The sequence below is a fragment of the Meles meles genome, chromosome 13, assembly GCF_922984935.1.
Source record: "Meles meles chromosome 13, mMelMel3.1 paternal haplotype, whole genome shotgun sequence".
Taxonomy (NCBI): Eukaryota; Metazoa; Chordata; class Mammalia; order Carnivora; family Mustelidae; genus Meles; species Meles meles.
Window position 1 is genome coordinate 33,874,206 of NC_060078.1, and position 27,486 is coordinate 33,901,691.

The following is a 27,486-nucleotide window of genomic DNA, read 5'->3' on the forward strand; positions in this document are numbered from 1 at the left end:
AAAGAAATCAGAATCTACCTTGGTTAAGCCACTGACACTAAAAGCCTCTGTTATTAGCAAATATGATGGAAGAGATTCTCAGATTACCTTAATTCAAATATAGATAAAATTAACAAAAGTAACATTTCTTCCCACCTACAATCTTTGGTAGTTAGACATATTCCCTTTCTCTTCCTACCTGACCACTGCAGGAGGATCAAGGTAGCAGCGACTTTCCAAGTCCCAGATAATCCTTTTCTTTATGCTCTCTGCTTGATTCCTAAATTCCTTGTCCTGTAAAATAGTAAGAAACTTGATTTCTCAGTCTACCATAACTTCATCCTGCTCAATCTTTGGGGCATTCTTTTAATGGATTTGATCACAACACTTTTTTTTAGAGATTTTTATTTATTTATTTGACAGAGGGATCACAAGTGGGCAGAGAGGCAGGCAGAGAGAGAGGAGGAAGCAGGCTCCCTGCCCAGCAGAGAGCCTTATGCGGGGCTTGATCCCAGGACCTTGAGATCACGAACTGAGCCAAAGGCAGAGGCCTAACTCACTGAGCCACCCAGGTGCCCACAACTATTTAAAATATTTAGTCAGATACTTAAAATAACAACCATCTTCATTTTACAAATTATTGTATTGAATGTTTCCACTAATGATTACTAACTCATTCAAGAAACATTTGCAATTATGCTTGCGGCATTTTCTCTGCTCTCGACAAGTACAGGATGTAGAAAGAAAGAATGAAAGAAGAAATGAAGAAAGAATAAGGGAAGGAAAGAAGAAGGAAAGAGAGAAGGAAGGAAGGAGGGAGGGAAGAATAAAAAGAAAAGAATAATGTCAACAATCTAAACATCCAGCAATAGAAGACTAGTAAGTGAATTTAAGTATGTCCATATATGATGTCATGTCATATAGCAAGTGCAAAGAAAGAAAAAGAGTAAGAATGTTCTTTAGGTAGCATTGTGGAAAAATCACCAAGACACACTAAAAAGCAAGTTGTGAAATGGGACTATGTCATCATTTCAGTAAACAAACAAACAATAGGGAAAGAATACATGTATGTATATATATGTGTGTATATAAAGCAAAACTGACATTTTTCTCTGCTTTCAATATGATTAAGCACTTTATATACTTAGTGAAAAAAAAAACAGTTAAAAATAAAGTAAAAATAGGAGCCTGGGTGGCTCAGTGAGTTAAGCCGCTGCCTTCGGCTCAGGTCATGATCTCGGGGTCCTGGGATTGAGTCCCGCATGGGGCTCTCTGCTCAGCAGGGAGACTGCTTCCCTCTCTCTCTCTCTGCCTGCCTCTCTGTCTACTTGTGATCTCTGTCTGTCAAATAAATAAATAAAATCTTGCCTTCGGCTCGGGTCATGATCCCAGTGTCCTGGGATCGAGTCCCACATCCGGCTCCTTGCTCGGCGGGGAGCCTGCTTCTCCCTCTGCCTCTGCCTGCCATTCTGTCTGCCTGTGCTCACGCTCTCTCCCTCTCTCTCTCTGACAAATAAATAAATAAAATCTTAAAAAAAATTTTTTTTAAAAAATAAAGTAAAAATAAACAAATAAATAAACACTTTACACACTGAAATTTTAAAAGAAAAATAGTATCTTCCTGAAAGTTTCTAGTTCTGAAAATAATAGGATTTTGAATACTTCCTATAAATCTAGACTTCCTAAAGAAAAACAGTTTTTATCCCTGACTTTTACTTTGCTAATGTCTGTAAGTCAGTCTTTCTGAAATCTTACTCCTTTGCACTCTTTGCAAGGAAACTTCATTCTCCCAAATATTTTTGTTTGTGAGTCTTCCTTTTTTCCTTTGAATAGATATATTTGCTTTTATATGCAAGACCAATGTTCATATTATTACCTACTCAAAAATAAATAAATCTGTGTGTTTCAACTGGTTAAGCATTTGCCTTTGGCTCACATCATGATACCAGGGTCCTCGGATCCAGCATGGAGTAGGGCTCCCTGTTCAGTGGGGAGTCTCCTTGTCCCTCTCCCTCTACCCCTCCCCTCACCCTGCTCATGCTCTCCCTCTCTATCAAATAGATAAAATCTTTTTAAAATGTTTAAAAATAAATAAATAAATTTAAAATAAATAGTAAATTTGAACTTAATAAATTATTTTGTTTGTTGAACTTAAGTCAGGAGACATTTTCATTAGAATTAGACAACTGTTTTAACAAACAAATATATATATATTACAGTGATTTAAAAAAATATTTTGGCATCTGTCTGTGCACTTAGTTTATCACCAAAAAATTGCACAATTCTCTCACCTCAGGGCGGTTGAGTTCTCCTTCTTCTTCCTCATAGGGCCCACCAACAATGAAACTATCAGGAATGTAATTAGCTCCTGGAGCCAGAATGTTGGCAATTGGCCATTTTTTGGGCCTGGGAACAGGTTCTCTTTCCCCTCCAAGCTTCAGAGTTCCATTCTTGAACAAAATGGGATAGTCTTTCTACAGAATAAATTATCATACATCAGGAAATTTTGTAAAGGCTTCAAAATGAACAAAAAAGATTACTGAAGTATCTTTTCAGTGTAGTGTTGGGTGTTGTCTAACAGACCCTTCCTCCTATGATTATCTGATTCTACAGAGGAGCCTGCACCCTTCATTGTCTTTGTGCTATTTTATAATTATTTAACTTATTAAAAATTGATAATTATGCAAATTATTATTGTCCGTAGCTATGCAAATATATTTTGCGCAGTGGCAGTGTAATTGATTATTGCCCTGTGGCTGATGGTGAGTTTAGAATTATTAGCAAATTCATTTCAACATTCCTGATTGCTTATATATGGGTTATTTCTTCAGACTGTCCTTTGAGCCCTTTTTGGTTTATATCCTCTTTGTTATTTTATATCTATATGGGAGTTATGATATACCTTTTTTTTTAAAGATTTATTTATTTATTTATTTGACAGACAGAGATCACAAGTAGGCGGCGGGGGTGAGGGGGGAGTAGGCTCCCCGCTGAGCAGAGAGCCCAATGCGGGGCTTGATCCCAGGACCCTGAGATCATGACCTGAGCCGAAGGCAGAGGCTTTAACCCACTGAGCCACCCAGGCACTCCTGTGATATACCTTTTTAAAAATAAACTTAAATCTGACAAAGGATTAATAATATGGGCACTTTCCTACATATAATTTATCTAAAATATACTTGCAATAGGAAATTGATAGATATAAATAGGCAAATTATAGAAAAGGAAATTACATAATCCACCATTTAAATAAAAACATGTTAGATATCCTTACTAACAATTGCAATGAACATTAAAACACTGACATATCATTTTAAACTGCAGATTGGCAAAATCTGTCTGAAAATAGCAAGCATTGGCAATATTGTGAATGGAATGGTATTCTCTACATAGTTGATGGAAATATAAATTGGTATAACTATGGAAAGCAATTTTGCAGTTTCCAGTAAATTTAAAATAGTCATAGATATAATTCACCAATTCTAGTGGTTTGGGTTAGCTTAAAAAACTTTTGTAAAGGAGAGGCATTCTGGAATGGTAGAGTAAAGACCTCTGAAAATCTACTCCTCCATAAAAACAAGAATGTTGGTGGTTGCCTGGGTGGCTCAGTCATTAAGCATCTGCCTTCAGCTCGGGTCATGATCCCGGGATCCTGGGATTGAGTCCCATGTCCGGCTCCCTGCTCTGTGGGAAACTGGCTTTTCCCTCTCCTACTCCCCATGCTTGTGTTTCCTCTCTTGCTGTGTCTCTCTTAAGTAATCTCTCTTAAAATAAATAAAATCTTTAAAAAAAAAAATGTTGGCAAAAATTGTCAAAATAAAGCATGCCAAAACCACTCAATGGAGAAAGGACAGTCTTTCTGATAAATGATGCAGAAAACTAATTATCCACATGCAAAAAAAATCAAGTTGTACCCTTACCTTAAAGCACATACAAAAATTAACTCAAAATGAATCAAAGGCCTAAACATAAGAGCTAAAACTATAAAACTCTTAGAAGGAAACTCAGGGGGAAAACTTCATGGCAATGGATTAAGAAATGATTTCTTGGTTATGATACCAAAGACACAGACAACAAAAGAAAGAAATAGTAAAACTGAACTCCATTAAAATTAAAAATTTTTGTGCAGCAAAAAACACTGCAACAAAATAAAAAATGGGAGAAAAAATTCACAAAAAGGGATTAATAGCTAGAATATTTAAAGTACTCTTAAAACTCAACAACAAAAAACAACCTGATTCAAAAATGGGCAAAGAACTTGAATAAACATTTCCCCAGAGAAAATATACAAATGGCAATATAGGGGTTGAAAAACATGTTCAGCGTCATCAGTCATTAGGGAAATGCAAATCTAAAACAAAAGGAGATGCCATTTCACACTTATTGGAATGGGTATCATCACAAAACAAAACAAAACAAAAAATAATAAACGTGGACCAGGATATGGAGAAATTAGAAGCCTTTATACTGCTGGTGAGAATTAAATGGTGAGGAGGAACTGAAGCGTTCCCACTGAAATGTAGATGGAATAAAACAGATGGTAGTATTAACTAATTATACATTTGTAGCAAGCAATTTGGGAATCTCTACCAAGAGCCTCAAAAAATCCAACACAATCACTCCATAGAAATTTTGACTAAGGGTGCACCTGGGTGGCTCAGTCAGCTGAACATCTGACTCTTGATTTTTGGCTCAGGTCATAATTTCAGGGTCATGGGATCCAGTGGTGCTTGTCAGTTTCTGCGATCAACAAGGACTCTACTTGAAATTCCCTCTCCATTTCCCTCTGCCCCTCCTCCCACACACTTGCACTCTTTCTTCCGCCTCTCTAAAATAAATAAATAAATCTTAAAAAAAAAAAAAAGGAAATTTGGACTGAGAAAATAACCTGGAATTAAGAGAAATATTTGTATAATTAAGTACACTGTACAAAATCTACAAAATATATGCATAAAAGTAATGTATAGAAACACATTAAAAATAGTCAATTTTAAAATGTTTTACATATTTTCCACCATAAATGTGTATTTATTGAAATAAATTATATGTAATATACACTATTATAAATAGGTAAACTATAGATATCTACATGTAAAATTTTTTTAAACCTAAAAAAAATCTCAGCCATTAATAGAGCTTGTTTTGAATGAAATCTTAGCAGGTGAGGAAGAGATGACCACAGGAGTATTTAAATTTATATAAATATCTGGCTGTAGGGCTTTACCTCTCCAGCTGATGGAACTTGCAGACCAACCATGTAGTTTTGCATAGGCCCTACTGGAACAAAAGATTCAGGCACAGAGTAGGCAGCCTCCAATGTGACTTTCAGTAGATTGCCTCCTAAAATCTGCGCTGTGGTCAGCAAGGGTTCTGCCACAAACACTTTAACTTCAAGACTGCACTGCTGAAAAACAATAAAATTACGCAGCATTTTGAAAATGCCAGAGGCCTTCTTACCTTCCCTTTTTTTCATTATCTTATTTGTATTTTATATCACTATTCAAGATAAGAAGGTCAAGTTTATTTCCACATAGAGGATTCAAATAACTTTCTCTAGGTCCCATGAGTTAGAACTATAGCTGAGATAAGAATCTTCTTCCTAAGGCAGAGGCCTTTCCCCTCTACTACTGAGGTCACATATGTATACAAATACATATAGCAGAGGGATTGGAAGGTCCTATACTGAAATGTTAATAGTAGTTTCACATGAGTGACATTGGGTTGCGTTTTTTTGCCAGTTTATATTCTGTGATGATTTTTGTAATTTAAATGTAGTACTTTTTAAAAATTAAACTCCACCCAAAACTTGTTAGAACTGATACAGGAATTCAGCAAACTGATAGGATATAAAAACAACACACAGACGTCTATTGCATTTCTATACACCAATAATGAAGCAGCAGAAAGAGAAATCAAGGAATCAACCCATTTACAATTGCACCGAAAACTTTATAAGATACCTAGGAATAAATCTAATCAAAGAGGTAAAACGTCTGTACTCTGAAAACTATAGAATGCTTCTGAAAGAAACTGAGGAAAGCACAAAGAAATAGAAAAACATTCCATGCTCATGGATTGGAAGAACAAATATTGTTAAAATGTCTATACTACCCAAAGCAATCTACACATTCAATGCAATCCCTATCAAAATAACACCAGCATCTTTCACAGACCTGGGACAAACAATCCTAAAATTTGTATGGAACCAGGAAAGATCCCAAATAGACAAAGTTATGTTGAAAAGGAAAACAAAAGCTGGATACATCACAGTTCTGGACTTCAAACTACATTATAAAGCTTTAAATATCAAGGAAGTATGGTACTGGCACAAAAACAGGCACATAGATCAATGGAACAGAATACAGAAGTCAGAAATGGACCCTTGGCTATATGGTCAACTAACCTTCTTCAAAGCAGGAATATTTCCACACAATGGAAAATTGTATGGAATTTCATTTCCATACAATGGAAAAAAGACAGTCTCTTCAACAAATGGTGTTGGGAAAATTAGACAGCCACATAGAGAAGAATGAAACTGGACCACCTTCTTATACCATACAAAAAAATAAATTCAAAATGGATGAATGTTCTAAATGTGAGACAGGGAGATCCAGCAAAATCCTACAGAAGAGGGGCACCTGGGTGGCTCAGTGAGTTAAAGCCTCTGCTTTCGGCTCAGGTCACGATCCCAGGGTCCTGGGATCAAGCCCCGCATCGGCTCTCTGCTCAGCGGGGAGCCTGCTTCCTCCTCTCTCTGCCTGCCTCTCTGCCTACTTGTGATCTCTGTCTGTCAAATAAATAAATAAAATCTTAAAAAAAAAAATCCTACAGAAGAACACAGGCAACAACCTCTTTGACCTTGGTCACAGCAACTTCTTACTAGAAATGTCTCCAGAAGCAAGAGAAACAGAAGCAAAAATGAAAGATTGGGACTGCATCAAAATAAAGAGCTTCTGCACAGCAAAGGAAATAATTAACAAAACTAAAAGGACCCTATAGAATGGGAGAACACATTTGTAAATGGCAGATCAGATAAAGGGCAAGTACACAAAATCTATAAAGAATTTATCAAATTCAACAGCCAAGAACAAATAATCCAATCAAGAAATGGGCAAAAGGTATGAATAGACATTTCTTCAAAGACATACAAATGGCTAAAAGACACATGAAAATATGCCCAACATCACTCAGCAGCAGAGAAATACAAATCAAAACCACAATGAGGGGACGCCTGTGTGGCTCAGTTGGTTGGACAACTGCCTTCGGCTCAGGTCATGATCCTAGAGTCCCGGGATCGAGTCCAGCATCGGGCTCCCAGCTGCACAGGGAGTCTGCTTCTTCCTCTGACCTTCTCCTTCCTCAAGCTCTCTCTCACTGTCTCTCTCTCAAATAAATAAACAAAATCTTAAAAAAAAAAACCCACAATGAGATAGAAAACACCTCACACTAGTCAGAATGGCTAAAATGAACAACTCAGGAAACAGATGTTGGTGAGGAGGCAGAGAAAGGGAAACCCTTATACACTGTTGGTGGGAATGCAAACTGGTACTGGAGCTCTGGAAAACAGTATGGAAGTTCCTCAAGAAGTTGAAAATAGGTGCCTGGGTGGCTCAGTCATTAAGCATCTGCCTTTGGCTTAGATCATGATCCCACGGTCCTGGGATCCAGCCCCACCTCCCTGCTCTGCGGGAAGCCTGCTTCTCCCTCCCCCACTCCCCCTGCTTGTGTTCCCTCTCTTGCTGTGTCTCTCTCTGTCAAATAAATAAAGTCTTTAAGAAAAAAAAAGTTGAAAATAGAGCTACCCTATGACCCAGCAATTGCACACCTAGGTATTTATCCCAAGGATACAAACAGTTCTGGAGCAGGGGCACCTGCTCCCCAATGTTTATAGCACCAATGTCCACAATAGCCAAAGTATGGAAAGAGCCCAGATGTCCATCGACTGATGAATGGATAAAGAAGATGTTGTATATACATATACAATGGAATATTATTTGGCCACCAAAAAGAATGAAATCTTGCCATTTGCAATGATGTGGATGGAGCTAGATATTATGCTAAGTTAAATAAATCAGCGAAAGACAAATACCATATGATTTCACTCACATAGGGAATTTAAAAAACAACACAGATGAACACAGGGGAAGGAAAGGAAAAATAAAATAAGATAAAAACAGAGAGGGAGGAAAACCATAAGAGACTCTTAACTATAGGGAACAAACTGAGGGTTGCTAGAGGGAAGGTGAATGGGAGAATGGGGTAATGGGTGGTGGGCATTAAGGTGGGCACTTGATGTAATGAACACTGGGTATTATATGCAACTGATGAATCATTAAATTCTACCCCTCAAATTAATAATACACTATATGTTAACTAACTTGAATTTAAATAAAATCTAAAGTAAACAAACAAATAAATAAAATAAAATTTTAGGGTTTTTTCTACTAAATATTTGAAAATCATATCCTTTAATATATTTCCATTTTCAGGGCACCTGGGTAGCTCAGTGGGTTAAAGCCTCTGCCTTCGGCTCAGGTCATGATCCCAGGGTCCTGGGATTGAGCCCCACATCGGGCTCTCTGCTCAGCAGAGAGCCTGCTTCCCTTTCTCTCTCTCTGGCTGCCTCTCTGCCTACCTGTGATCTCTGTCAAATAAATAAATCTTTAAAATATATATATATATATTTCCATTTTCATAGGTGAGAAAGTATTTCTTGGTAGCATGAACAAGCTCAAAAATTAGTTTTTTTGAGGCACCTGGGTGGCTCAGTGGGTTAAAGCCTCTACCTTCGGCTCAGGTCATGATCCCAGAATCCTGGGATTGAGCCCCGCATCAGGCTCTCTGCTCAGTGGGGAGTCTGCTTCCTCCTCTCTCTCTGCCTGCCTCTCTGCCTACTTGTGATCTCTGTCTGTCAAGTAAATAATAAAATATTTTTTAAAAAATTAGTTTTTTAGTTACGCTGAAAAAATAAATAAAATGGAAAAAAAATAAAAAAAAAATTAAAAAAATTAGTTTTTTAGAAGACTTACCTAGGATTCAATGTTAGTGATATATCCAAGTAGGGCTATCAACACAGCTCTTGTTTTTTTTTGTTTTAATTAGACATGAGAAAAATAATTTGTTCATTTTTATTTGCTTAGATATCAACATTAACAAGAATAATTAATATTGTTAAAGAATTATATATTCTACTGGGACACCTGGGTGGCTCAGTCAGTTGAGTATCTGACTCTGGGTTTCTGCTCGAATCATGATCTCAAGTGTTCTGAGATCAAGCCCTACTTTGGGTTCCACACTCAGTGGGAAGTCTGTTTGAGATTCTCTCTTTCCCTCTCCCTCTGCTCCTCCTGCCGCTTTCTCTCTCTCTCTCTCTCAAATAATCCTTTAAGGAAAAAAAAGAATTACATATTCTACTAATGAGAAATTTCCAAGTTATATCTCCAATAGAAATTCTGATTTGGCTAATGTGCTTTTTATTTTTATTTTTTTTTTTTCTGGAAAAAACCCAAATCTTTCATTTTTCTCCTTGCCTGGAACAGCCCAAACTTGAGACTCCGGAGCTTTGCAAACACAATACAAATGTTAGCCACGGGGACCCTTGAACCATCAGGTTAAGTGCAGGCAGGGGAGGCCCCTCTCTGAAATTCCTCAAAGTACATCACAGACTGGCCCCCATGTGGCCCTGAAGTTGGCTGAACAACATCCTGACAAGTCCATGGGCTGACAGGCATGGAGGGTGGGAGATGTACTTTTCAACAAGAAAATATTTTTTCAAATATATACGTATACACCCGTATATATACAGATATAGGTATAGATATAGATATATATGTATATATTCAATGTTTTCACACAGGATACAATAGAAAGAAACTTTAAAATGTGTATTGTTGGTGTAGAACAATACAAAGATTACCATGTCTCCTGTACAAAGATGACACACAAATTCATGAAGCATTCCATATAAGAAATAAATAAAATACAATGTGTATTGGCTGCTAATTATATGCCAGGCACTTTACCACTACATTAGGAATATAAGATAAAGGAGACATGGCCTCTTTTATTATGGGATTCACATTGTAATTCCATGATTTATGATAAATGCTATAATAGAGACTTGTATAAAATGCCCTAGCCAAGGAGCACCAAAGAGGAAGTGAATAATTAATTCTTGGGGAGGAGGGATGGTGATGCCTAAATTTACAAATAAATAAAAGTTTTCAATTTAGGTAAGTTGAGAAAGGAAAAAAATAATTCTGAACAAAAAAGAAGAGTTCATATAAGAGAGAATTAAAACAGCATGGTGTATTTTGTTCAGGGGTAAGTAGTTCAGGATTTTAGAATATAAAGCATAAGAAAGGGAGTCTGAGATATGATACTAAACAAGTGGCCCCTTCCTATTATAAAAGCTGTTCCTTGCCTGCAAAGGAATCTGGACCTTAACATGTAAGCGGGAGGGGAATTCAAGAACTACATAGTACTGAAAAGGGATTGAGATGTGATCATATTTTTAAGTCACCTGGAAAGCAATGAGAAGGCAAAACTGGAGGGAGGTAAGGGCAGTTACAAGGCTATTTGTAATGTTCCAATGAGAGGTTATAAGGCAATAAAGAGTAGGAATAAAGCTAAGAAGGGAAGAGTCCAGAGGCACTTAGGAGGAATAAAAGGCTGGGTGTGCTGAAAGGCAGATTTGGGCATTGGTTTTATTTAGGGTCCAAGAAAGCACTCATACTGGTGACTGTTAAATAATGAGTAACCTCCCCCCTGCAGCCCAGGAATATGAACACAGACTAAGAAGAAAAGGTAGCCAAGGTCAGAACCTTCACACATAAGACACAGGCAGAGGAAAGAGGTCTGGTGCAGGAACCTGAGAAGATATAGTCTGGGAGCGGGAAAAGAGAACACCAAAGGGAAGAAGATTTTAAGAAAGAGAGGCATTGAAGAATGTGACACCTCTGATCAACATGTCTCTGGAAAGATAAGTGTTCCTAAGTTTTCTAACTTGTATCACTCAATCAAGACAGGGAATACTTGAAGGTGAATTGGAAACTCTTTTCCAATGTCAGGTTTATGTCATTTTATTCTTTGAGTCTCGAGAATAACCAGTGTAGATGCTTAACTATAAAATTAGTGAGAATTCTCAAGTGAGTGGATACTAAGTGTCATATATTTTTTCATTGAATGTGTAAAACAAGTAAACACAGGAATACTATGAGCAAACATCCTAAGGACTCATAATCCATTTGACTAATTTTTCTTCTAAAGATATGTAAGGAAAATCAACATAAGTACAACTAAGTACATAAGCTGGGAGACTGGACCAGTGAAGGCAGACTGAGCTCAGACACATACCTCTTTCCAGCACAAGTCACATGGAATTACAGAAAGATACTAAATTACACCTTTACATCCAATAAAAAAATAATGCTACAATATCCCTGGAAAAAAAGAAATGCTATCAGTGCTATCAGTGGACTACATATTTACAGGAATCCTAGAAAGAAAGAGAGAAGGCAAATTAAATCAGATCTTAAAACAAACAAACAAACAAACAACCACAGCCAAAAATAAGAGAGGGAGAGGACCATAGCAGACAGAGGAGTATGGCAGCTCCAAGGTCAGAATCAACAAGAAGGGACTCCACAGCAATGGTTAATCAGGAAACTGCATTCAGAATATTTGGGCCATTTGGGCCCTTCTCTCTCTTTTACCTTTGCAAAACAGAAGTCAGTTCTGGTATCTGCTGAAAGTGAGTGCACTTTCACCAGAGTGGCAAAAGTAATGTTCCAGGAAGCTACTGGTTCCCAGAAAGAATGGAAAACACAGCCTGGAATACAAACCAGATGACCACAGTCTACCAATTCAGGCTTACTTTGCCAGAAAGTGTGTTAGATGCATTCACGTATTATTCAACTTAATCCATCAGGATATAGCTCAAGAGGCATTTCCATGGTTAAGCTTTCTCTATGTGTACCCCTGGGCAAAGTAACCAATAACTACTCTGTGTCCACATGCCCCACTCCACTATTTAATCACACTGATTATAACCCACAACATGGAGATTATGGACTCCTGAAGTAGGACTCTGATTTATTTATCTTTGTTTCCCAGAACTTAACACTCTATGTGCCTGTGAAAAGAATACACTTGATGAACTGGACACAACTGAATCAAATCTTTATAACAGACTTGGTAGACTGAACGACAGGCTGAAAGTTGAGATTAACTTTGATTACCTTTACACCTGACCGAAGAGGTTCTAAAGGTGAGCCTGGCACCGGGTGCAAGGGGACCATTGTTTCAAATGAACTCTCTCCTGCAAAAAGAAGGCAAACCATGCCATAGAAGGAAGGGTTAGGCAGAGATAAATGGTCTCATCTTTTTATAAAATCCCTCAAATTCACTGAGGTTAATTTTTGCACTTCTATGGAGCTAAATTTCATGAGCTTTCCTATATCTGCTTTTGAGCGACTCACACATCTGACCTTCCAGTAAAGGAAGAAGGTCCACCACAGCTTGACCAAGAATTAAGGTCTTCTCATCTTTCTGTTTCTTTTCCTTTGGTAAAACTTCAGTCATAGTTACTAGAAAAAATCAAAACAAAGAAAATGAGAACATGTCTGGGTCATCCATCAGATAATCACCGGGCAGCAAACAAAGCATCATCAAAGAGATTTAAGAGAAATTAACTTGAAACCTGAGAAGGCCCCATTATTAGTGACTTCTGGTGGAAAAAAATACTATTAAAGGGACGCCTGGGTGGCTCGGTGGGTTAAAGCCTCTGCCTTCAGCTCAGGTCATGATCCTAGGGTCCTGGGATTGAGCCCCGCATTGGGCTCTCTGCTTGGCAGGGAGCCTGCTTCCTCCTCTCTCTCTGACTGCCTCACTGCCTACTTGTGATCTCTGTCTGTCAAATAAATAATGAAAAATAAAATCTTTTTTTTAAAAAAAGAATAATACTATTAAATACCTATTAAACTTTTTGCATACACGTTATAGTAAAAAACAGACTTTACAACATAATCAGGTACACACCTATGTTAAAAGTAACTGATAACAATTAAAACAAAGTTCCACATAATATTCCTATTTACTAACTGAAAACTCTTAAGCATTTTGTATTCTATTTCATGTATAAGAAATCACTGGTCATGGGGTGCCTGGGTGGCTCAGTTGTTGCGTGGCTGCCTTCAGCTAGGCTCATGATCCCAGGATCCTGGGATAGAGCCTCACATCCGGCTCCCTGCTTGGCGAGAGGCCTGCTTCTTCCTCTCCCACTCTCCCTGCTTGTGTTTCCTCTCTCTGTGTGTCTGTCAAATAAATAAATAAAACCTTTATTAAAGAAAGAAAGAAATCAATCAATCAATCGATCAATCATTGGTCATGATCTCCTTCAATCAATTTTAGGAATGACTAGAAAGTCTCAGTCTGTAGTTTGAAAAATACTGTTCTAGGTCTTTCCATTTTGCCTAGCGAACGACTTAGTACTGACCTTAGAGTGATTTATACAGCATGTGAAGTATGTACCAGGTTTTTCACTGCAGCATTACTCAGTGTACGTGTTTAACATTTGTTATGAAAAATTTGAAATACACAAAAAAGTAGAGCAATTGGGGCACCTGGGTGGCTCAGTTGGTTAAGCAACTGCCTTTGGCTCGGGTCATGATCCCAGAGTCCTGGGATCTAGTCCCGCATCGCGCTCCCAACTCTGCGGGGAGTCTGCTTCTCCCTCTGACCTTCTCCCCTCTCGTGTCCTCTCTCACACTCTCTCTCAAATAAATAAATAAAATCTTTAAAAAAAAAGGTAGAGCGACTGATATACTGAATGAATATCTATATAGCCATCACCTGGATTTAACAATAGTTAACATGCTGTCATATTTGCTTCATCTATTCTTGTTTGCTGAAATACTTTCAAGTCAATTACAGACATCATGACATTTTACTCCTAAATACTAAAGTATACAAATTCAGAATATGGCATTTTCCTACATAATCACAATAACTTTATCAATCTACCAAGTGCATAATAATAAAATTAAGTGTAATTCTTTAATTCATCTAATGTCCAGTCTACATTTAATATTTCTTAATTATCCCCAAATTTATTTTGCAGCTTGTTTGTTCAAACTAGGATCCAAAGACCAAAATATGGTCTCTTTGGATAAGAACATATGGTCCTCATGTTTCTTACATGTCTTTTCACTTAGAACAGTCTTTTCTGGGTGCCTGGGTGGCTCAGTTGGTAAGCGACTGCCTTTGGCTCAGGTCATGAACTTGGAGTCTGCTCCCTGCTCTGCGGGGAGTCTGCTTCTCCCTCTGACCCTTCCCCTCTCTCATGTTGTCTCTCTCTCAAATAATACATAAATAAAATCTTAAAAAAAAAAAAAAAAAAGAACAGAGAAGTGCTTCCGGGTCGCCGCTGGCTACTGCCTCCCGGCGCATCTAGGAGCCATGTCCACCTTGTTTCCCTCGCTCTTTCCCCGTGTGACGGAGACACTCTGGTTTAACCTGGATCGACCCTGTGTGGAGGAGACAGAGCTGCAGCAGCAAGAACAACAACATCAGGCCTGGCTCCAGAGCATCACAGAGAAAGACAACAACTTGGTACCTATTGGCAAGCCGGCCTCAGAGCACTATGATGACAAGAAAGAGGAGGATGAAGATGATGACGAAGATAGTGAAGAGGACTCAGAGGATGATGAACACATGCAGGACATGGATGAGATGAATGACTACAATGAGTCGCCTGATGATGGAGAGGTCAATGAGGTGGACATGGAAGGCAACGAACAGGATCAGGACCAGTGGATGATCTAGGTAGACAAGGCAGGGTGGCCTCAGGGAAATTCCAGGCCAGCCCAACTTACCCTGCATCCCCTGCAGAACCAGCTGATTTCCCCAGTGCCTGAAAGCTCACCCTTGGGTATCTCTTCAGCTGCTGCCAGGAACTGGTCTCCTTGGCCCCTCCCAGGCCATCAGTTTGCCCTTGATTCCCCAGGGCCCGAGCCCAACCCACCTTTCTGCCTAGTACTTTATCCTTTGGTTGCCAGGTATAGTCTCTTTCTAACTCACTTTAATAAAGACACAGGACTGATTCCCCCCTTAAAAAAAAAAAAAAAAAAAAAAAAAAAGAAGTCTTCGCTCCCAGATACACTTTTTTTTCTATGACACTGATGAAGACATCAGGCCAGTTAATTTGCAGAATATCTTGTTTTCTGGATTTGTCTCCCCCACCCCATGGTGTTTAATTTGTTTCTCAGTTCTTGTTTCCTGTAAACTTAGGTTCATCTGTAGTATTTTTGGCAAAGATAATACAATTTGATAACATACACACCTATGTGGTATGTTATCAAACTCTGTGATCTTTGTTTTCAAAAGTAATTGAAAAATATTCTTTTTTAGTATCTTTTTTATCTGGTAACATGCATATTAAATTTACCATCATACCCATGGTATTAAACACATTCACATTTTTGGTGCAACCATCACCACCATCCATCTCCATAACTCCTTTCATCTTCTAAAACTGAAACTCTATCCATTAAAAAATAATTTCCATTCTCCCTTCTCCCTGGGAACCACCAGGATCCTTTCTGTCCCTATATATTTTTTTAAAGATTTTTATTTATTTATTTGACAGATAGAGATCACAAGTAGGGAGAGAAGCAGGCAGAGAGAGAGAGAGAGGAGGAAGCAGGCTCCCTGCCAAGCAGAGAGCCCGATGCGGGGCTCGATCCCAGGACCCCGGGATTGTGACCTGAGCGAAAGGCAGAGGCTTTAACCCACTGAGCCACCCAGGCGCCCTCTGTCCCTATATATTTGATGATGTGCCCCATAGAGCGTTTGTGTTTTTGTGACTGGCTTATTTCAGTTAGTATATTGAACTCAAAGTTCACTCATGTTGTAGTATATGCCTGACTTTCTTTCTTAAGGCTGAATAATATTCAATTGTATATATATATGGTACAAGTCTGCTTATCCATTCTGTCGACAGACATGTAGACTCCTTCCACATTTTACCTTTTGTGAATCATGCTTCCATGAACATCAGTGTACAAATATTTCTTTAAAACTCTGCTTTCAATTATTTTGGACATATTCCCATAAGTAAAACTGCTGGATCATATAATTCTATTTTTAATTTTTTGAGGAATGACTAGCTTCCATAGAAATTATACCATTTTACATTCCTACCAAAAGTGCATACAGATTCCAATTTGTCCACATCCTTGCCAACAGTTGTTTTCTATTTTTTTAAATAGAAACCATTCAAATAGGTATGAGTTGGTATCTCATTATAGTTTTGATTTGCATTTCTCTAATGATTAGTGATGTTGCACACCTTTTCATGTGCTCATTGGCCATTTGTAGATGTTTGGAGAAATGTCTATTCAAGTCCTTTGCCAATTTTTGAATCAGGTTGGTTTTTTTTGTTGTTATATTCTGAATACTAATTCCTTATCAGATATATGACTTGCAAATTAAACAAGTGAGCAGCTTTTTTACTCATAGATAGATCTTTTGATGCACAAGATATTTAAATTTTCACTAAGTCCAATTTCTCCCTCTCTTTTTAAGATTTTATTTATTATTTTTAAAGATTTTATTTACTTATTTGACAGAGAGAAACCACAACTAGGCAGAGAGGCAGGCAGAGAGAGAGAGAGGGAAGCAGGCTCCCTGCTGAGCAGAGAGCCCGATGGGGGACTCAATCTCAGGACCCTGAGATCATGACCTGAGCCGAGGCAGCGGCTTAACCCACTGAGCCACCCAGGCACCCCAAGATTTTATTTATTTTAGAAAGAGTGTGAGCTGGGGTGGGTGGAGGTACACAGTGGGGTAGAATCTCAGGCAGACTCCACACCAACTGCAGAGTCCAACCGGGAGCTTGATCCCTTGACTCCAAGATTAAGACCCAAACTGAAACCAAGAGTTGGTTGCTCAACCAACTGAGCCACCCAAGCGCCCCTAATTTCTCTTTTTTACCTGTGCCTCTAGTATCTTATCCAAGAAATCATTGCCAAATCTAATGTCATGAAGCTTTGTCCTATATATTCTTCTGAGAGTTTTATTGTTTAGAGTCTTGCATTTAGGTCCTTAATCCATCTTAAGTTAATTTTCATATACGGTGTTAGGTAATAATCCAAGTTCATTCTTTTGTATAGGGGTATCCAGTTTTCCTGGCATCTATTGTTGAAAATACTGTCTTTTCCTCATTAAATGGTCTTGGTACCTTTGTCAAAAATCGTTTGATCAGATGTGTGAGGGGTTATTTCCGGGCTCTCTATTCTGTTCCATTGTTCTGTATGTGCCTTTTTGCCAATGCCATACTTTTTTAGTTACTCTAGTTTTGTAGTAAGTCTTGAAAACAGTAAGTGTGAGACCTCCAACTTTGTTCTTTTTCCAGGATCATTTTGGCTCTTTGGGGGGTCTCTTGGATTCCATATGAATTTTACGATTGATTTTTCTATTTCTGAAAAAAAAATCATGGGATTTTGATAGGGATTGCATTGAATCTGTAAATCACTTTTGGTAGTATTGACATTTTAACAATATTAACTTTTCCAATACATGAATATGGGATATGTTCCAATTTATTTGTGTCATTTTTAATTTCTTTCAGCAATGTTTTGTAATTTTCATTGTACAAGTCTTTTGTCTTCTTGGTTACATTAATTCTTAGGTATTTTATTCCTTCTGATGGAATTGATTTATAACTTGCTTTTCATGTTGTTCACAGTTAGTATATAAAAATATAACTGATATTTGTATGCTAAATTTGTATCCTGCTTTTTAAAAAAGATTTATTGGATAGGGAGTCAAGATGGCGGAGAAGTAGCAGGCTGAGACTACATCAGGTAGCAGGAGATCAGCTCGATAGCTTATATAAACATTGCAAACACCTACAAATCCAACGGGAGATTGAAGAGAAGAACAGCAATTCTAGAAACAGAAAATCAACCACTTTCTGAAAGGTAGGACTGGCGGAGAAGTGAATCTAAAACGACGGGAAGATAGACCACGGCGGGGGGGAGGGACCGGCAAGCGGCGGAGGAACGGAGCACAAAATCAGGACTTTTAAAAGTCTGTTCCACTGAGGGACATTGCTCCAGAGGCTGAACCAGGGTGAAGCCCACATGGGGTCAGCGTAGCCCCAGGTCCCGCAGGGTCACAGAAGGATCGGGGGTGTCGGAGTGTCGCAGAGCTCGCAGGTGTTAGAACGGAGAAGCCAGGTACAGAGACAGAGCTGAGGACTGAACTCTCAGCTCGGGGTTACCTTGAACTGGTCACGGGCTGGGTGAGCTCGGAGCACGGGTGGAGGCTGGGGATACGGGAGTGATTGGGTGCTGTCCTCTGGGGGCGCACTGAGGAGTGGGGCCCCGGGCTCTCGGCTCCTCCGGGCTGGAGACTAGGAGGGCACCATTTTCATTCCCATCCTCTGGAACTCTACGGAAAGCGTTCAGGGAACAGAAGCTCCCAAAAGCGAACCCCAGCCGATTACTTAGTCCGGCCCCCGGTAAGGGTGGTGCAATTCCGCCTTGGGCAAAGACACTTGAGAGTCACTACAATAGGCCCCTCCCCCAGAAGATCAACAAAATATCCAGCCAGGATGAAGTTCATCTATCAAGGAAAGCAGGTTCAATACCTAAGACAGCAGCGGAATTCCAGAGGAGAAAGCAAAGCACGGAACTCATGGCTTTCTCCCCATGATTTTTTTTTTTTTAAGATTTTATTTATTTATTTGACAGAGAGAGATCACAAGTAGGCAGAGAGGCAGGCAGAGAGAGAGAGAGAGGGAAGCAGGCTCCCCACTAAGCAGAGAGCCCGATGCGGGACTCGATCCCAGGACCCTGAGATCATGACCTGAGCCGAAGGCAGCAGCCCAACCCACTGAGCCACCCAGGTGCCCCTCTCCCCATGATTCTTTAGTCTTGCGGTTAATTCAATTTTTTTTTCAATTTTTTTCTTTCCTTTTTCTTCTTCTGCTAAATTTTTTAAAACTTTTACCCTTTTCTTTTTTAACGTTTTTTTGACTAGTTTAACTAAAATATATATTTTTTCTTGCTTTTTTATATTTTTTCTTTATTTGTTTTATTTTTTTAAATTTTTTTTCTTTTTTTTTCTGAACCTCTTTTTATCCCCTTCCCCCCCCCCACAATTTGGGGTCTCTTCTGATTTGGTTACAGCGCATTTTTCTGGGGTCTTTGCCACCCTTTTAGTATTTTATTTGATCCTTCATATCCTCTTATCTGGACAAAATGACAAGGCAGAAAAAATCACCACAAACAAAAAAAGAAGAGGCAGTACCGAAGGCTAGGGACCTAATCAACACAGACATTGGTAATATGTCAGATCAAGAGTTCAGAATGACGATTCTGAACGTTCTAGCCGGGCTCGAAAAAGGCATGGAAGATATTAGAGAAACCCTCTCTGGAGATATAAAAGCCCTTTCTGGAGAAATTAAAGAACTAAAATCTAACCAAGTTGAAATCAAAAAAGCTATTAATGAGGTACAATAAAAAATGGAGGCTCTCACTGCTAGGATCAATGAGGCAGAAGAAAGAATTAGTGATATAGAAGACCAAATGACAGAGAATAAAGAAGCCGAGCAAAAGAGGGACAAACAGCTACTGGACCACTAAGGGAGAATTCGAGAGATAAGTGACACCATAAGATGAAACAACATTAGAATAATTGGGATTCCAGAAGAAGAAGAAAGAGAGAGGGGAACAGAAGGTCTATCGGAGAGAATTATTGGAGAGAATTTTCCTAATATGGCAAAGGGAACAAGCATCAAAATCCAGAAGGTGCAGAGAACCCCCCTCAAAGTCAACAAGAATAGGTCCACACCCCATCACCTAATAGTAAAATTTACAAGTCTTAGTGACAAAGAGAAAATCCTGAAAGCAGCCCAGGAAAAGAAGTCTGTAACATACAATGGTAAAAATATTAGATAGGCAGCAGACTTATCCACAGAGACCTGGCAGGCCAGAAAGAGCTGGCATGATATATTCAGAGCACTAAACGAGAAAAACATGCAGCCAAGAATACTCTATACAGCTAGATTATCATTGAAAATAGAAGGAGAGATAAAAAGCTTCCAGGACACACAAAAACTGAAAGAATTTGCAAACACCAAACCAGCTCTACAGGAAATATTGAAAGGGATCCTCTAAGCAAAGAGAGAGCCTAAAAGTAGTAGATCAGAAAGGTACAGAGACAATATACAGTAACAGTCACCTTACAGGCTAATAATGGCCCTAAATTCATATCTCTCAATAGTTACCCTGAATGTTAATGGGCAAAATGCCCCAATCAAAAGACACAGGGTATCAGAATGGATAAAAAAACAAAACCCATCTATATGTTGCCTATAAGAAACTCATTTTAGATGCGAAGACACCTCCAGATTTAAAGTGAGGGGGTGGAAAACAATTTACCATGCTAATGGGCATCAGAAGAAAGCTGGAGTGGCAATTCTTATATCAGATCAATTAGATTTTAAGCCAAAGACTATAATAAGAGATGAGGAAGGACACTATATCATACTCAAAGGGTCTGTCCAACAAGAAGATCTAACAATTTTAAATATCTATGCCCCTAACGTGGGAGCAGCCAACTATATAAACCAATTAATAACAAAATCAAAGAAACACATCAATAATAATACAATAATAGTAGGGGACTTTAACACTCCCCTCACTGAAATGGACAGATCATCCAAGCAAACGATCAACAAGGAAATAAAGGCCTTAAATGACACACTGGACCAGATGGACATCACAGATATATTCAGAACATTTCATCCCAAAGCAACAGAATACACATTCTTCTCTAGTGCACATGGAACATTCTCCAGAATAGATCACATCCTGGGTCACAAATCAGGTCTCAACCAGTATCAAAAGATTAGGATCATTCCCAAAGCTCTGACGGTAGAACTCAATCACGAGAGGAAAGCTGGAAAGAACCCAAATACATGGAGACTAAACAGCATCCTTCTAAAGAATGAATGGGTCAACCAGGAAATTAAAGAAGAATTGAAAAAATTCTTGGAAACAAATGATAATAAAAACACAACAGTTCAAAATCTGTGGGACACAGCAAAGGCAGTCCTGAGAGGAAAATATATAGCGGTACAAGCCTTTCTCAAGAAACAAGAAAGGTCTCAAGTACACAACCTAACCCTACACCTAAAGGAGCTGCAGAAAGAACAAGAAAGAAACCTAAACCCAGCAGGAGAAGAGAAATCATAAAGATCAGAGCAGAAATCAATGAAAAAGAAACCAAAAAAAACAATAGAAAAAAATCAATGAAACTAGGAGCTGGTTCTTTGAAAGAATCAATAAGATTGATAAACCCCTGGCCAGACTCATCAAAAAGAAAAGAGAAAGGATCCAAATTAATAAAATCATGAATGAAAGAGGACAGATCACAACTAACACCAAAGAAATATAGACAATTATAAGAACATACTATGATCAACTCTACGCCATCAAATTTGACAATCTGGAAGAAATGGATGCATTCCTAGAGACATATAAACTACCACAACTGAACCAGGAAGAAATAGAAAACCTGAACATCCCATAACAAGTAAGGAGATTGAAACAGTCATCAAAAATCTCCAAACAAACAAAAGCCCAGGGCCAGACGGCTTCCCAGGGGAATTCTACCAAACATTTAAAGAGGAACTAATTCCTATTCTCCGGAAACTGTTCCAAAAAATAGAAATGGAAGGAAAACTTCCAAACTCATTTTATGAGGCCAGCATCACCTTGATCCCAAAACCAGACAAGGATCCCACCAAAAAAGAGAACTACAGATCAATATCCTTGATGAACACAGATGCAAAAATTCTCACCAAAATACTAGCCAATAGGATTCAACAGTACATTAAAAGGATTATTCACCACGATCAAGTGGGATTTATTCCAGGGCTGCAGGGTTGGTTCAACATTTGCAAATCAATCAATGTGATAGAACACATTAATAAAAGAAAGAACAAGAACCATATGATACTTTCAATAGATGCTGAAAAAGCATTTGACAAAGTACAGCATCCCTTCCTGATCAAAACTCTTCAAAGTGTAGGGATAGAGGGCACATACCTCAATATTATCAAAGCCATTCTATGAAAAACCCACCGCAAATATCATTCTCAATGGAGAAAAACTGACAGCTTTTCCGTTAAGGTCAGGAACACGGCAGGGATGTCCATTATCACCACTGCTATTCAACATAGTACTAGAAGTCCTAGCCTCAGTAATCAGACAACAAAAGGAAATTAAAGGCATCCAAATTGGCAAAGAAGAAGTCAAGCTATCACTCTTCACAGATGATGTGATACTATATGTGGAAAACCCAAAAGACTCCACTCTAAAACTGCTAGAACTTGTACAGGAATTCAGTAAAGTGTCAGGATATAAAATCAATGCACAGAAATCAGTTGCATTTCTCTACACCAACAAGACAGAAGAAAGAGAAATTAAGGAGTCAATCCCATTTACAATTGCACCCAAAACTATAAGATACCTAGGAATAAACCTAACCAAAGAGGCTAAGAATCTATATGCAGAAAACTATAAAGTACTCATGAAAGAAATTGAGGAAGACACAAAGAAATGGAAAAATGTTCCATGCTCCTGGATTGGAAGAATAATATTGTGAAAATGTCTATGCTACCTAAAGCAATCTACACATTTAATGCAATCCCTATCAAAATACCATTCATTTTTTTTCCAAAGAAATAACAAAGAAGAACAAAGAAGAACAAATAATCCTAAAATTTATATGGAACCAGAAAAGACCTGGAATAGCCAAAGGAATATTGAAAAAGAAAGCCAAAGTTGGTGGCATCACAATTCCGGACTTCAAGCTCTATTACAAAGCTGTCATCATCAAGACAGCATGGTACTGGCACAAAAACAGACACATAGATCAATGGAACAGAATAGAGAGCCCAGAAATAGACCCTCAACTCTATGGTCAACTCATCTTCGACAAAGCAGGAAAGAATGTCCAATGGAAAAAAGACAGCCTCTTCAATAAATGGTGCTGGGAAAATTGGACAGCCACATGCAGAAAAATGAAATTGGACCACTTCCTTACACCACACACGAAAATAGACTCCAAATGGATGAAGGACCTCAATGTGAGAAAGGAATCCATCAAAATCCTTGAGGAGAATGCAGGCAGCAACCTCTTCGACCTCAGCCGCAACAACATCTTCCTAGGAACATCGGCAAAGGCAAGGGAAGCAAGGGCAAAAATGAACTATTGGGCTTTCATCAAGATCAAAAGCTTTTGCACAGCAAAGGAAACAGTTCACAAAACCAAAAGACAACTGACAGAATGGGAGAAGATATTTGCAAACGACATATCAGATAAAGGGCTAGTATCCAAAATCTATAAGGAACTTAGCAAACTCAACACCCAAAGAACAAACAATCCAATCAAGAAATGGGCAGAGGACATGAACAGACATTTCTACAAAGAAGACATCCAGATGGCCAACAGACACATGAAAAAGTGCTCCACATCACTCGGCATCAGGGAAATACAAATCAAAACCACAATGAGGTATCACCTCACACCAGTCAGAATGGCTAAAATTAACAAGTCAGGAAATGACAGATGCTGGCGAGGATGCAGAGAAAGGGGAACCCTCCTACACTGTTGGTGGGAATGAAAGCTGGTGCAACTACTCTGGAAAACAGCATGGAGGTTCCTCAAAATGTTGAAAATAGAACTACCCTATGACTCAGCAATTGCACTACTGGGTATTTACCCTAAAGATACAAACATGGTTATCCGAAGGGGCATGTGTACCCGAATGTTTATAGCAGCAATGTCTACAATAGCCAAACTATGGAAAGAACCTAGATACCATCAACAGATGAATGGATAAAGAAGATGTGGTATATATACACAATGGAATACTATGCAGCCATCAAAAGAAATGAAATCTTGCCATTTGCGACGACGTGGATGGAACTAGAGGGTATCATGCTTAGTGAAATAAGTCAATCGGAGAAAGACAACTATCATATGATCTGCCTGATATGAGGATATGGAGATGCAACATGGGGGGTTGGGGGATAGGAGAAGAATAAATGAAACAAGATGGGATTGGGAGGGAGACAAACCATAAATGACTCTTAATCTCACAAAACAAACTGGGGGTTGCTGGGGGGAGGTGGGGTTGGGAGAGGGGGAGGGGGTTATGGACATTGGGGAGGGTATGTGCTATCGTGAGTGCTGTGAAGTGTGTAAACCTGGTGATTCACAGACCTGTACCCCTGGGGATAAAAATACATTATATGTTTATAAAAAAAAAAAAAGAAAGGATGAATACCCAACTTTTGTAGCAACATGGATGGGACTGGAAGTGATTATGCTGAGTGAAATAAGTCAAGTAGAGAGAGTCAAGTATCATATGGTTTCACTTATTTGTGGAGCATAACAAATGACATGGAGGACATTGGGAGATGGAGAGGAGAAGGAAGTTGAGGGAAATTGGAGCGGGAGGCGAACCATAAGAGAGAATGGACTCTGAAAAACAACCTGAGGGTTTTGAAGGCGGGTGGGGGGGGGGGGGAACCAGGTGGTGGGTAATAGGGAGGGCACGTATTGCATGGAGCACTAGGTGTTGTGCAAAAACAATGAATACTGTTACGCTGAAAAAATAAATAAATAAATAAATATTTATTTATTTATTTATGCATGCATGCATGCATTCAATCATTCATTCATTCATTTAGAGAATGGAGGGGAGGGGCAAAGGAAGAAAGAAACGCATGCAGATTTTGCTGGGCATGGAGCCTGACATGGGACTCAGTCTCACCACCGATCATGACCTGAGCCAAAATCAAGAGTAAGACACTTAATTGACTGAGCCACACCAGCACCCCATATACTGCTGCTTTATCAAAATTATTTGTATTATTTATTCTGGGGTGTGTGTAATCTTTTCAAGGTTTTCTCACATAATCATATATAAAATTGATCATATAATCTGTAACAGAGATCATTTTACTTCTTCTTTTCCAACTTGGATGTCTTTTATTTCTTTTTCTTGCCTAACTGTTCTGGCTAGAACTTTTAATATTTTGAAAAGAAGTGAAAACAGGAATCCTTGCCTTGTTCCTGATCTTAGAGGAAATATTTTCAGTCTTTCACCATTGAGTAAAGTGTTCATTGAGAAATTTTTATATATGGCTTTTATCATTTTGAGGTAGTTTCCCTCTATTCCTACTTTGCTGAGTGTTTATTTCATGAAAGTGTGTTGAATTTTGTCAAAAGCTTTTTCTCTATCAAGTGAAATGTCATGTGGGGTTTTTTCTTTGTTCTGTTTATTTGATGTATTACATGGATGGAGTTTTATGTTGAGTCATTCTTGCATTCCAAAAATAAATTCCACTGGTCATGGTGCATAATCCTTTTAGTATGCTGTTCAACTTGGTTTGCTAGTACTTTGTTGAGCATTTTTGCATCAATGTTCATAAGAGATACTGGTTTGTAGTTTTCTTATAGTGTCCTTGTCTGGCTTTAGTGTCAGGATAATACTGGTCTCATAGAATGAGCTGGGACATATTCCCTCCTCTCCATTTTTTGGGGGGGAAAGTTTCAGCAGTATTGGGATTAGTTCTTCAAGTATTTAGTAGGATTCACCAGTGAAGCCATCAGGCTCAGGACTTTTCTTTGTTGAGAGAATTTTTTAATCACTGATTTAATCTCCTTATAGTTCTATTAAGATTTTCTTTCTTTGAGGGCACCTGGATGGTTCAGTGGGTTAAAGCCACTGCCTTTGGCTCAGGTCATGATCCCAAGATCCTGGGATGGAACCCTGCATCAGGCTCCCTGCTGAGCCTGCTTCCCCCCTCTCTGTCTCTGCTGCCTCTCTTCCTACTTGTGATCTCTGTCTGTCAAATAAATGAATAAAATCTTAAAAAAAAAGATTTTCTTTCTTTGTGCTTTAATCTGGTAGTTCTGTGTTCCTAGGAATTTGTCCATTTCATGTAGGTTATCCAATATGTTGGTGAGCGGTTTTTCAGAGTACTCACTTATACTTTTAATTTCTGTATGATAGGTAATAATATCCCCACTTTAATTTCCAGCTTTAGTTATATGAGTCTTCTCAATATTTCCTTCATCCATCTGGCTAGAGGTTTGTGAATTTTGTTGATCTTTTCAAAAAACTGACTTTTGGGGCCACCTGGGTAGCTCAGTCAGTTAATCATCTGACTCTTGATTTTGGTTCAGGTCATAATCTCAGGGTCCTGGGATCCAGCCCCATGTTGGACTCCATGTTCAGTGTGGAGTATGCTTGGGGATTCTCCCTCTCCCTCTCCTTCTGTCCCTTCCCCATCTCATGTGCGCGCGCACACATGCTCTCTCTCCATAGGAATGAATAACCTTTTTTAAAAACCTGACTTTTGGGGTGCCCGTGTGGCTTAGTGGGTTAGAGCCTCTGTCTTCAACTCAGGTCATGATCCCAGGGTCCTGGAATCAAGCCCCGCATCAGGGTCTCTGCTCAGTGTGGAGCCTGCTTCCCCCACCCCTCTGCCTGCCTCTCTACCTACTTGTGATCGCTGTCTTTCAAATAAATAAATATTTTTTAAAAAATTAAAAACCTTACTTTTGATCATTGATTTTCTGTGTTGTTTTTTATTCTGTATTTTGCCCACTTCTGCTCTAGTTTTTATGATTTCTTCTGTGGATTTTGGAGTTTTGCTTTTCTTTTTTCTAGTTCCTTATGTTGTATAGTTAGATTGTTGATTTGAAATATTTCTTGTTTTAAAAATTTTTTTACTTATTTTTAATTCCAGTATAATTAACATACACTATTATATTAATTTCAGGTGTACAATATAGTGATACAAGAATCCTATACATTACTCAGTGCTCATCATGATAAGCATGCTTTTAGTTCCCTTCACCTATTTCATCCATCTTCCCACCCACTTCTCTCTGGTAACCACTAGTTTGTTCTCTATAGTTAAGAGTCTAGTTTTTTTTTTTATTTGTCTCTTTTTTGTTTGTTTCTTAAAATCCATATGAGTGAGATCATATGGTATTCATCTTTCTCTGACTTGTTTCACTTAACATTATATCCTCTAGGACACTGGGTGGCTCAGTCGTTAAGCGGCTGCCTTCGGCTCAGGTCATGACCCCAGAGTCCTGGGATCAAGCCCCATGCTGGGCTCCCTGCTCTGCTGGAAGCCTGCTTCTCCCTCTCCCACTTACCCTACTTGTGCTCCCTCTCTCACTGTCTCTCTCTGCCAAATAAAAAAATAAATTCTTAAAAAAATTATATCCTCTAAATCCATGCATTTTGTTGCAAATGGCAAAATTTCATTCCTTTTTATGGTTGAGTAATATTCATATATATATAATGTGTGTATATATATACACATATCACATTTTCTTTATCCATTCCTCTACTGATGGACATTTGTGTTGCTTCCATATTTTAGCTATTGTAAATTAATGCCACAG

General features: G+C 38.6%; 2 protein-coding genes across 2 annotated transcripts in view; one reads left to right on the forward strand and one right to left on the reverse strand.

The window, feature by feature from the left end:
- CFAP70 (cilia and flagella associated protein 70) overlaps window positions 1-27,486 on the reverse strand; it is a 123,922-nt gene that overhangs the window by 82,415 nt on the left and 14,021 nt on the right. Inside the window, exons 4-8 of the mRNA XM_046027864.1 lie at window positions 12,468-12,566; window positions 12,219-12,298; window positions 5,204-5,383; window positions 2,271-2,453; window positions 179-273 (exon numbers count right to left, since the gene is read on the reverse strand). Coding sequence (XP_045883820.1) covers window positions 179-273; window positions 2,271-2,453; window positions 5,204-5,383; window positions 12,219-12,298; window positions 12,468-12,566 — 637 coding nt within the window. The remainder of the gene's footprint in view (window positions 1-178; window positions 274-2,270; window positions 2,454-5,203; window positions 5,384-12,218; window positions 12,299-12,467; window positions 12,567-27,486) is intronic.
- LOC123955633 (anaphase-promoting complex subunit 15-like) lies at window positions 14,404-15,003 on the forward strand. Its single transcript, XM_046027866.1, has one exon. It carries the CDS (start codon window positions 14,437-14,439, stop codon window positions 14,800-14,802), a length of 366 nt encoding a protein of 121 aa, XP_045883822.1. The 5' UTR covers window positions 14,404-14,436; the 3' UTR covers window positions 14,803-15,003.

Coding starts and splice junctions, on each gene's coding strand:
- LOC123955633 (XM_046027866.1), top strand. CDS start 14,437: ATGTCCACCTTGTTTCCCTCGCTCTTTCCCCGTGTGACGGAGACACTC.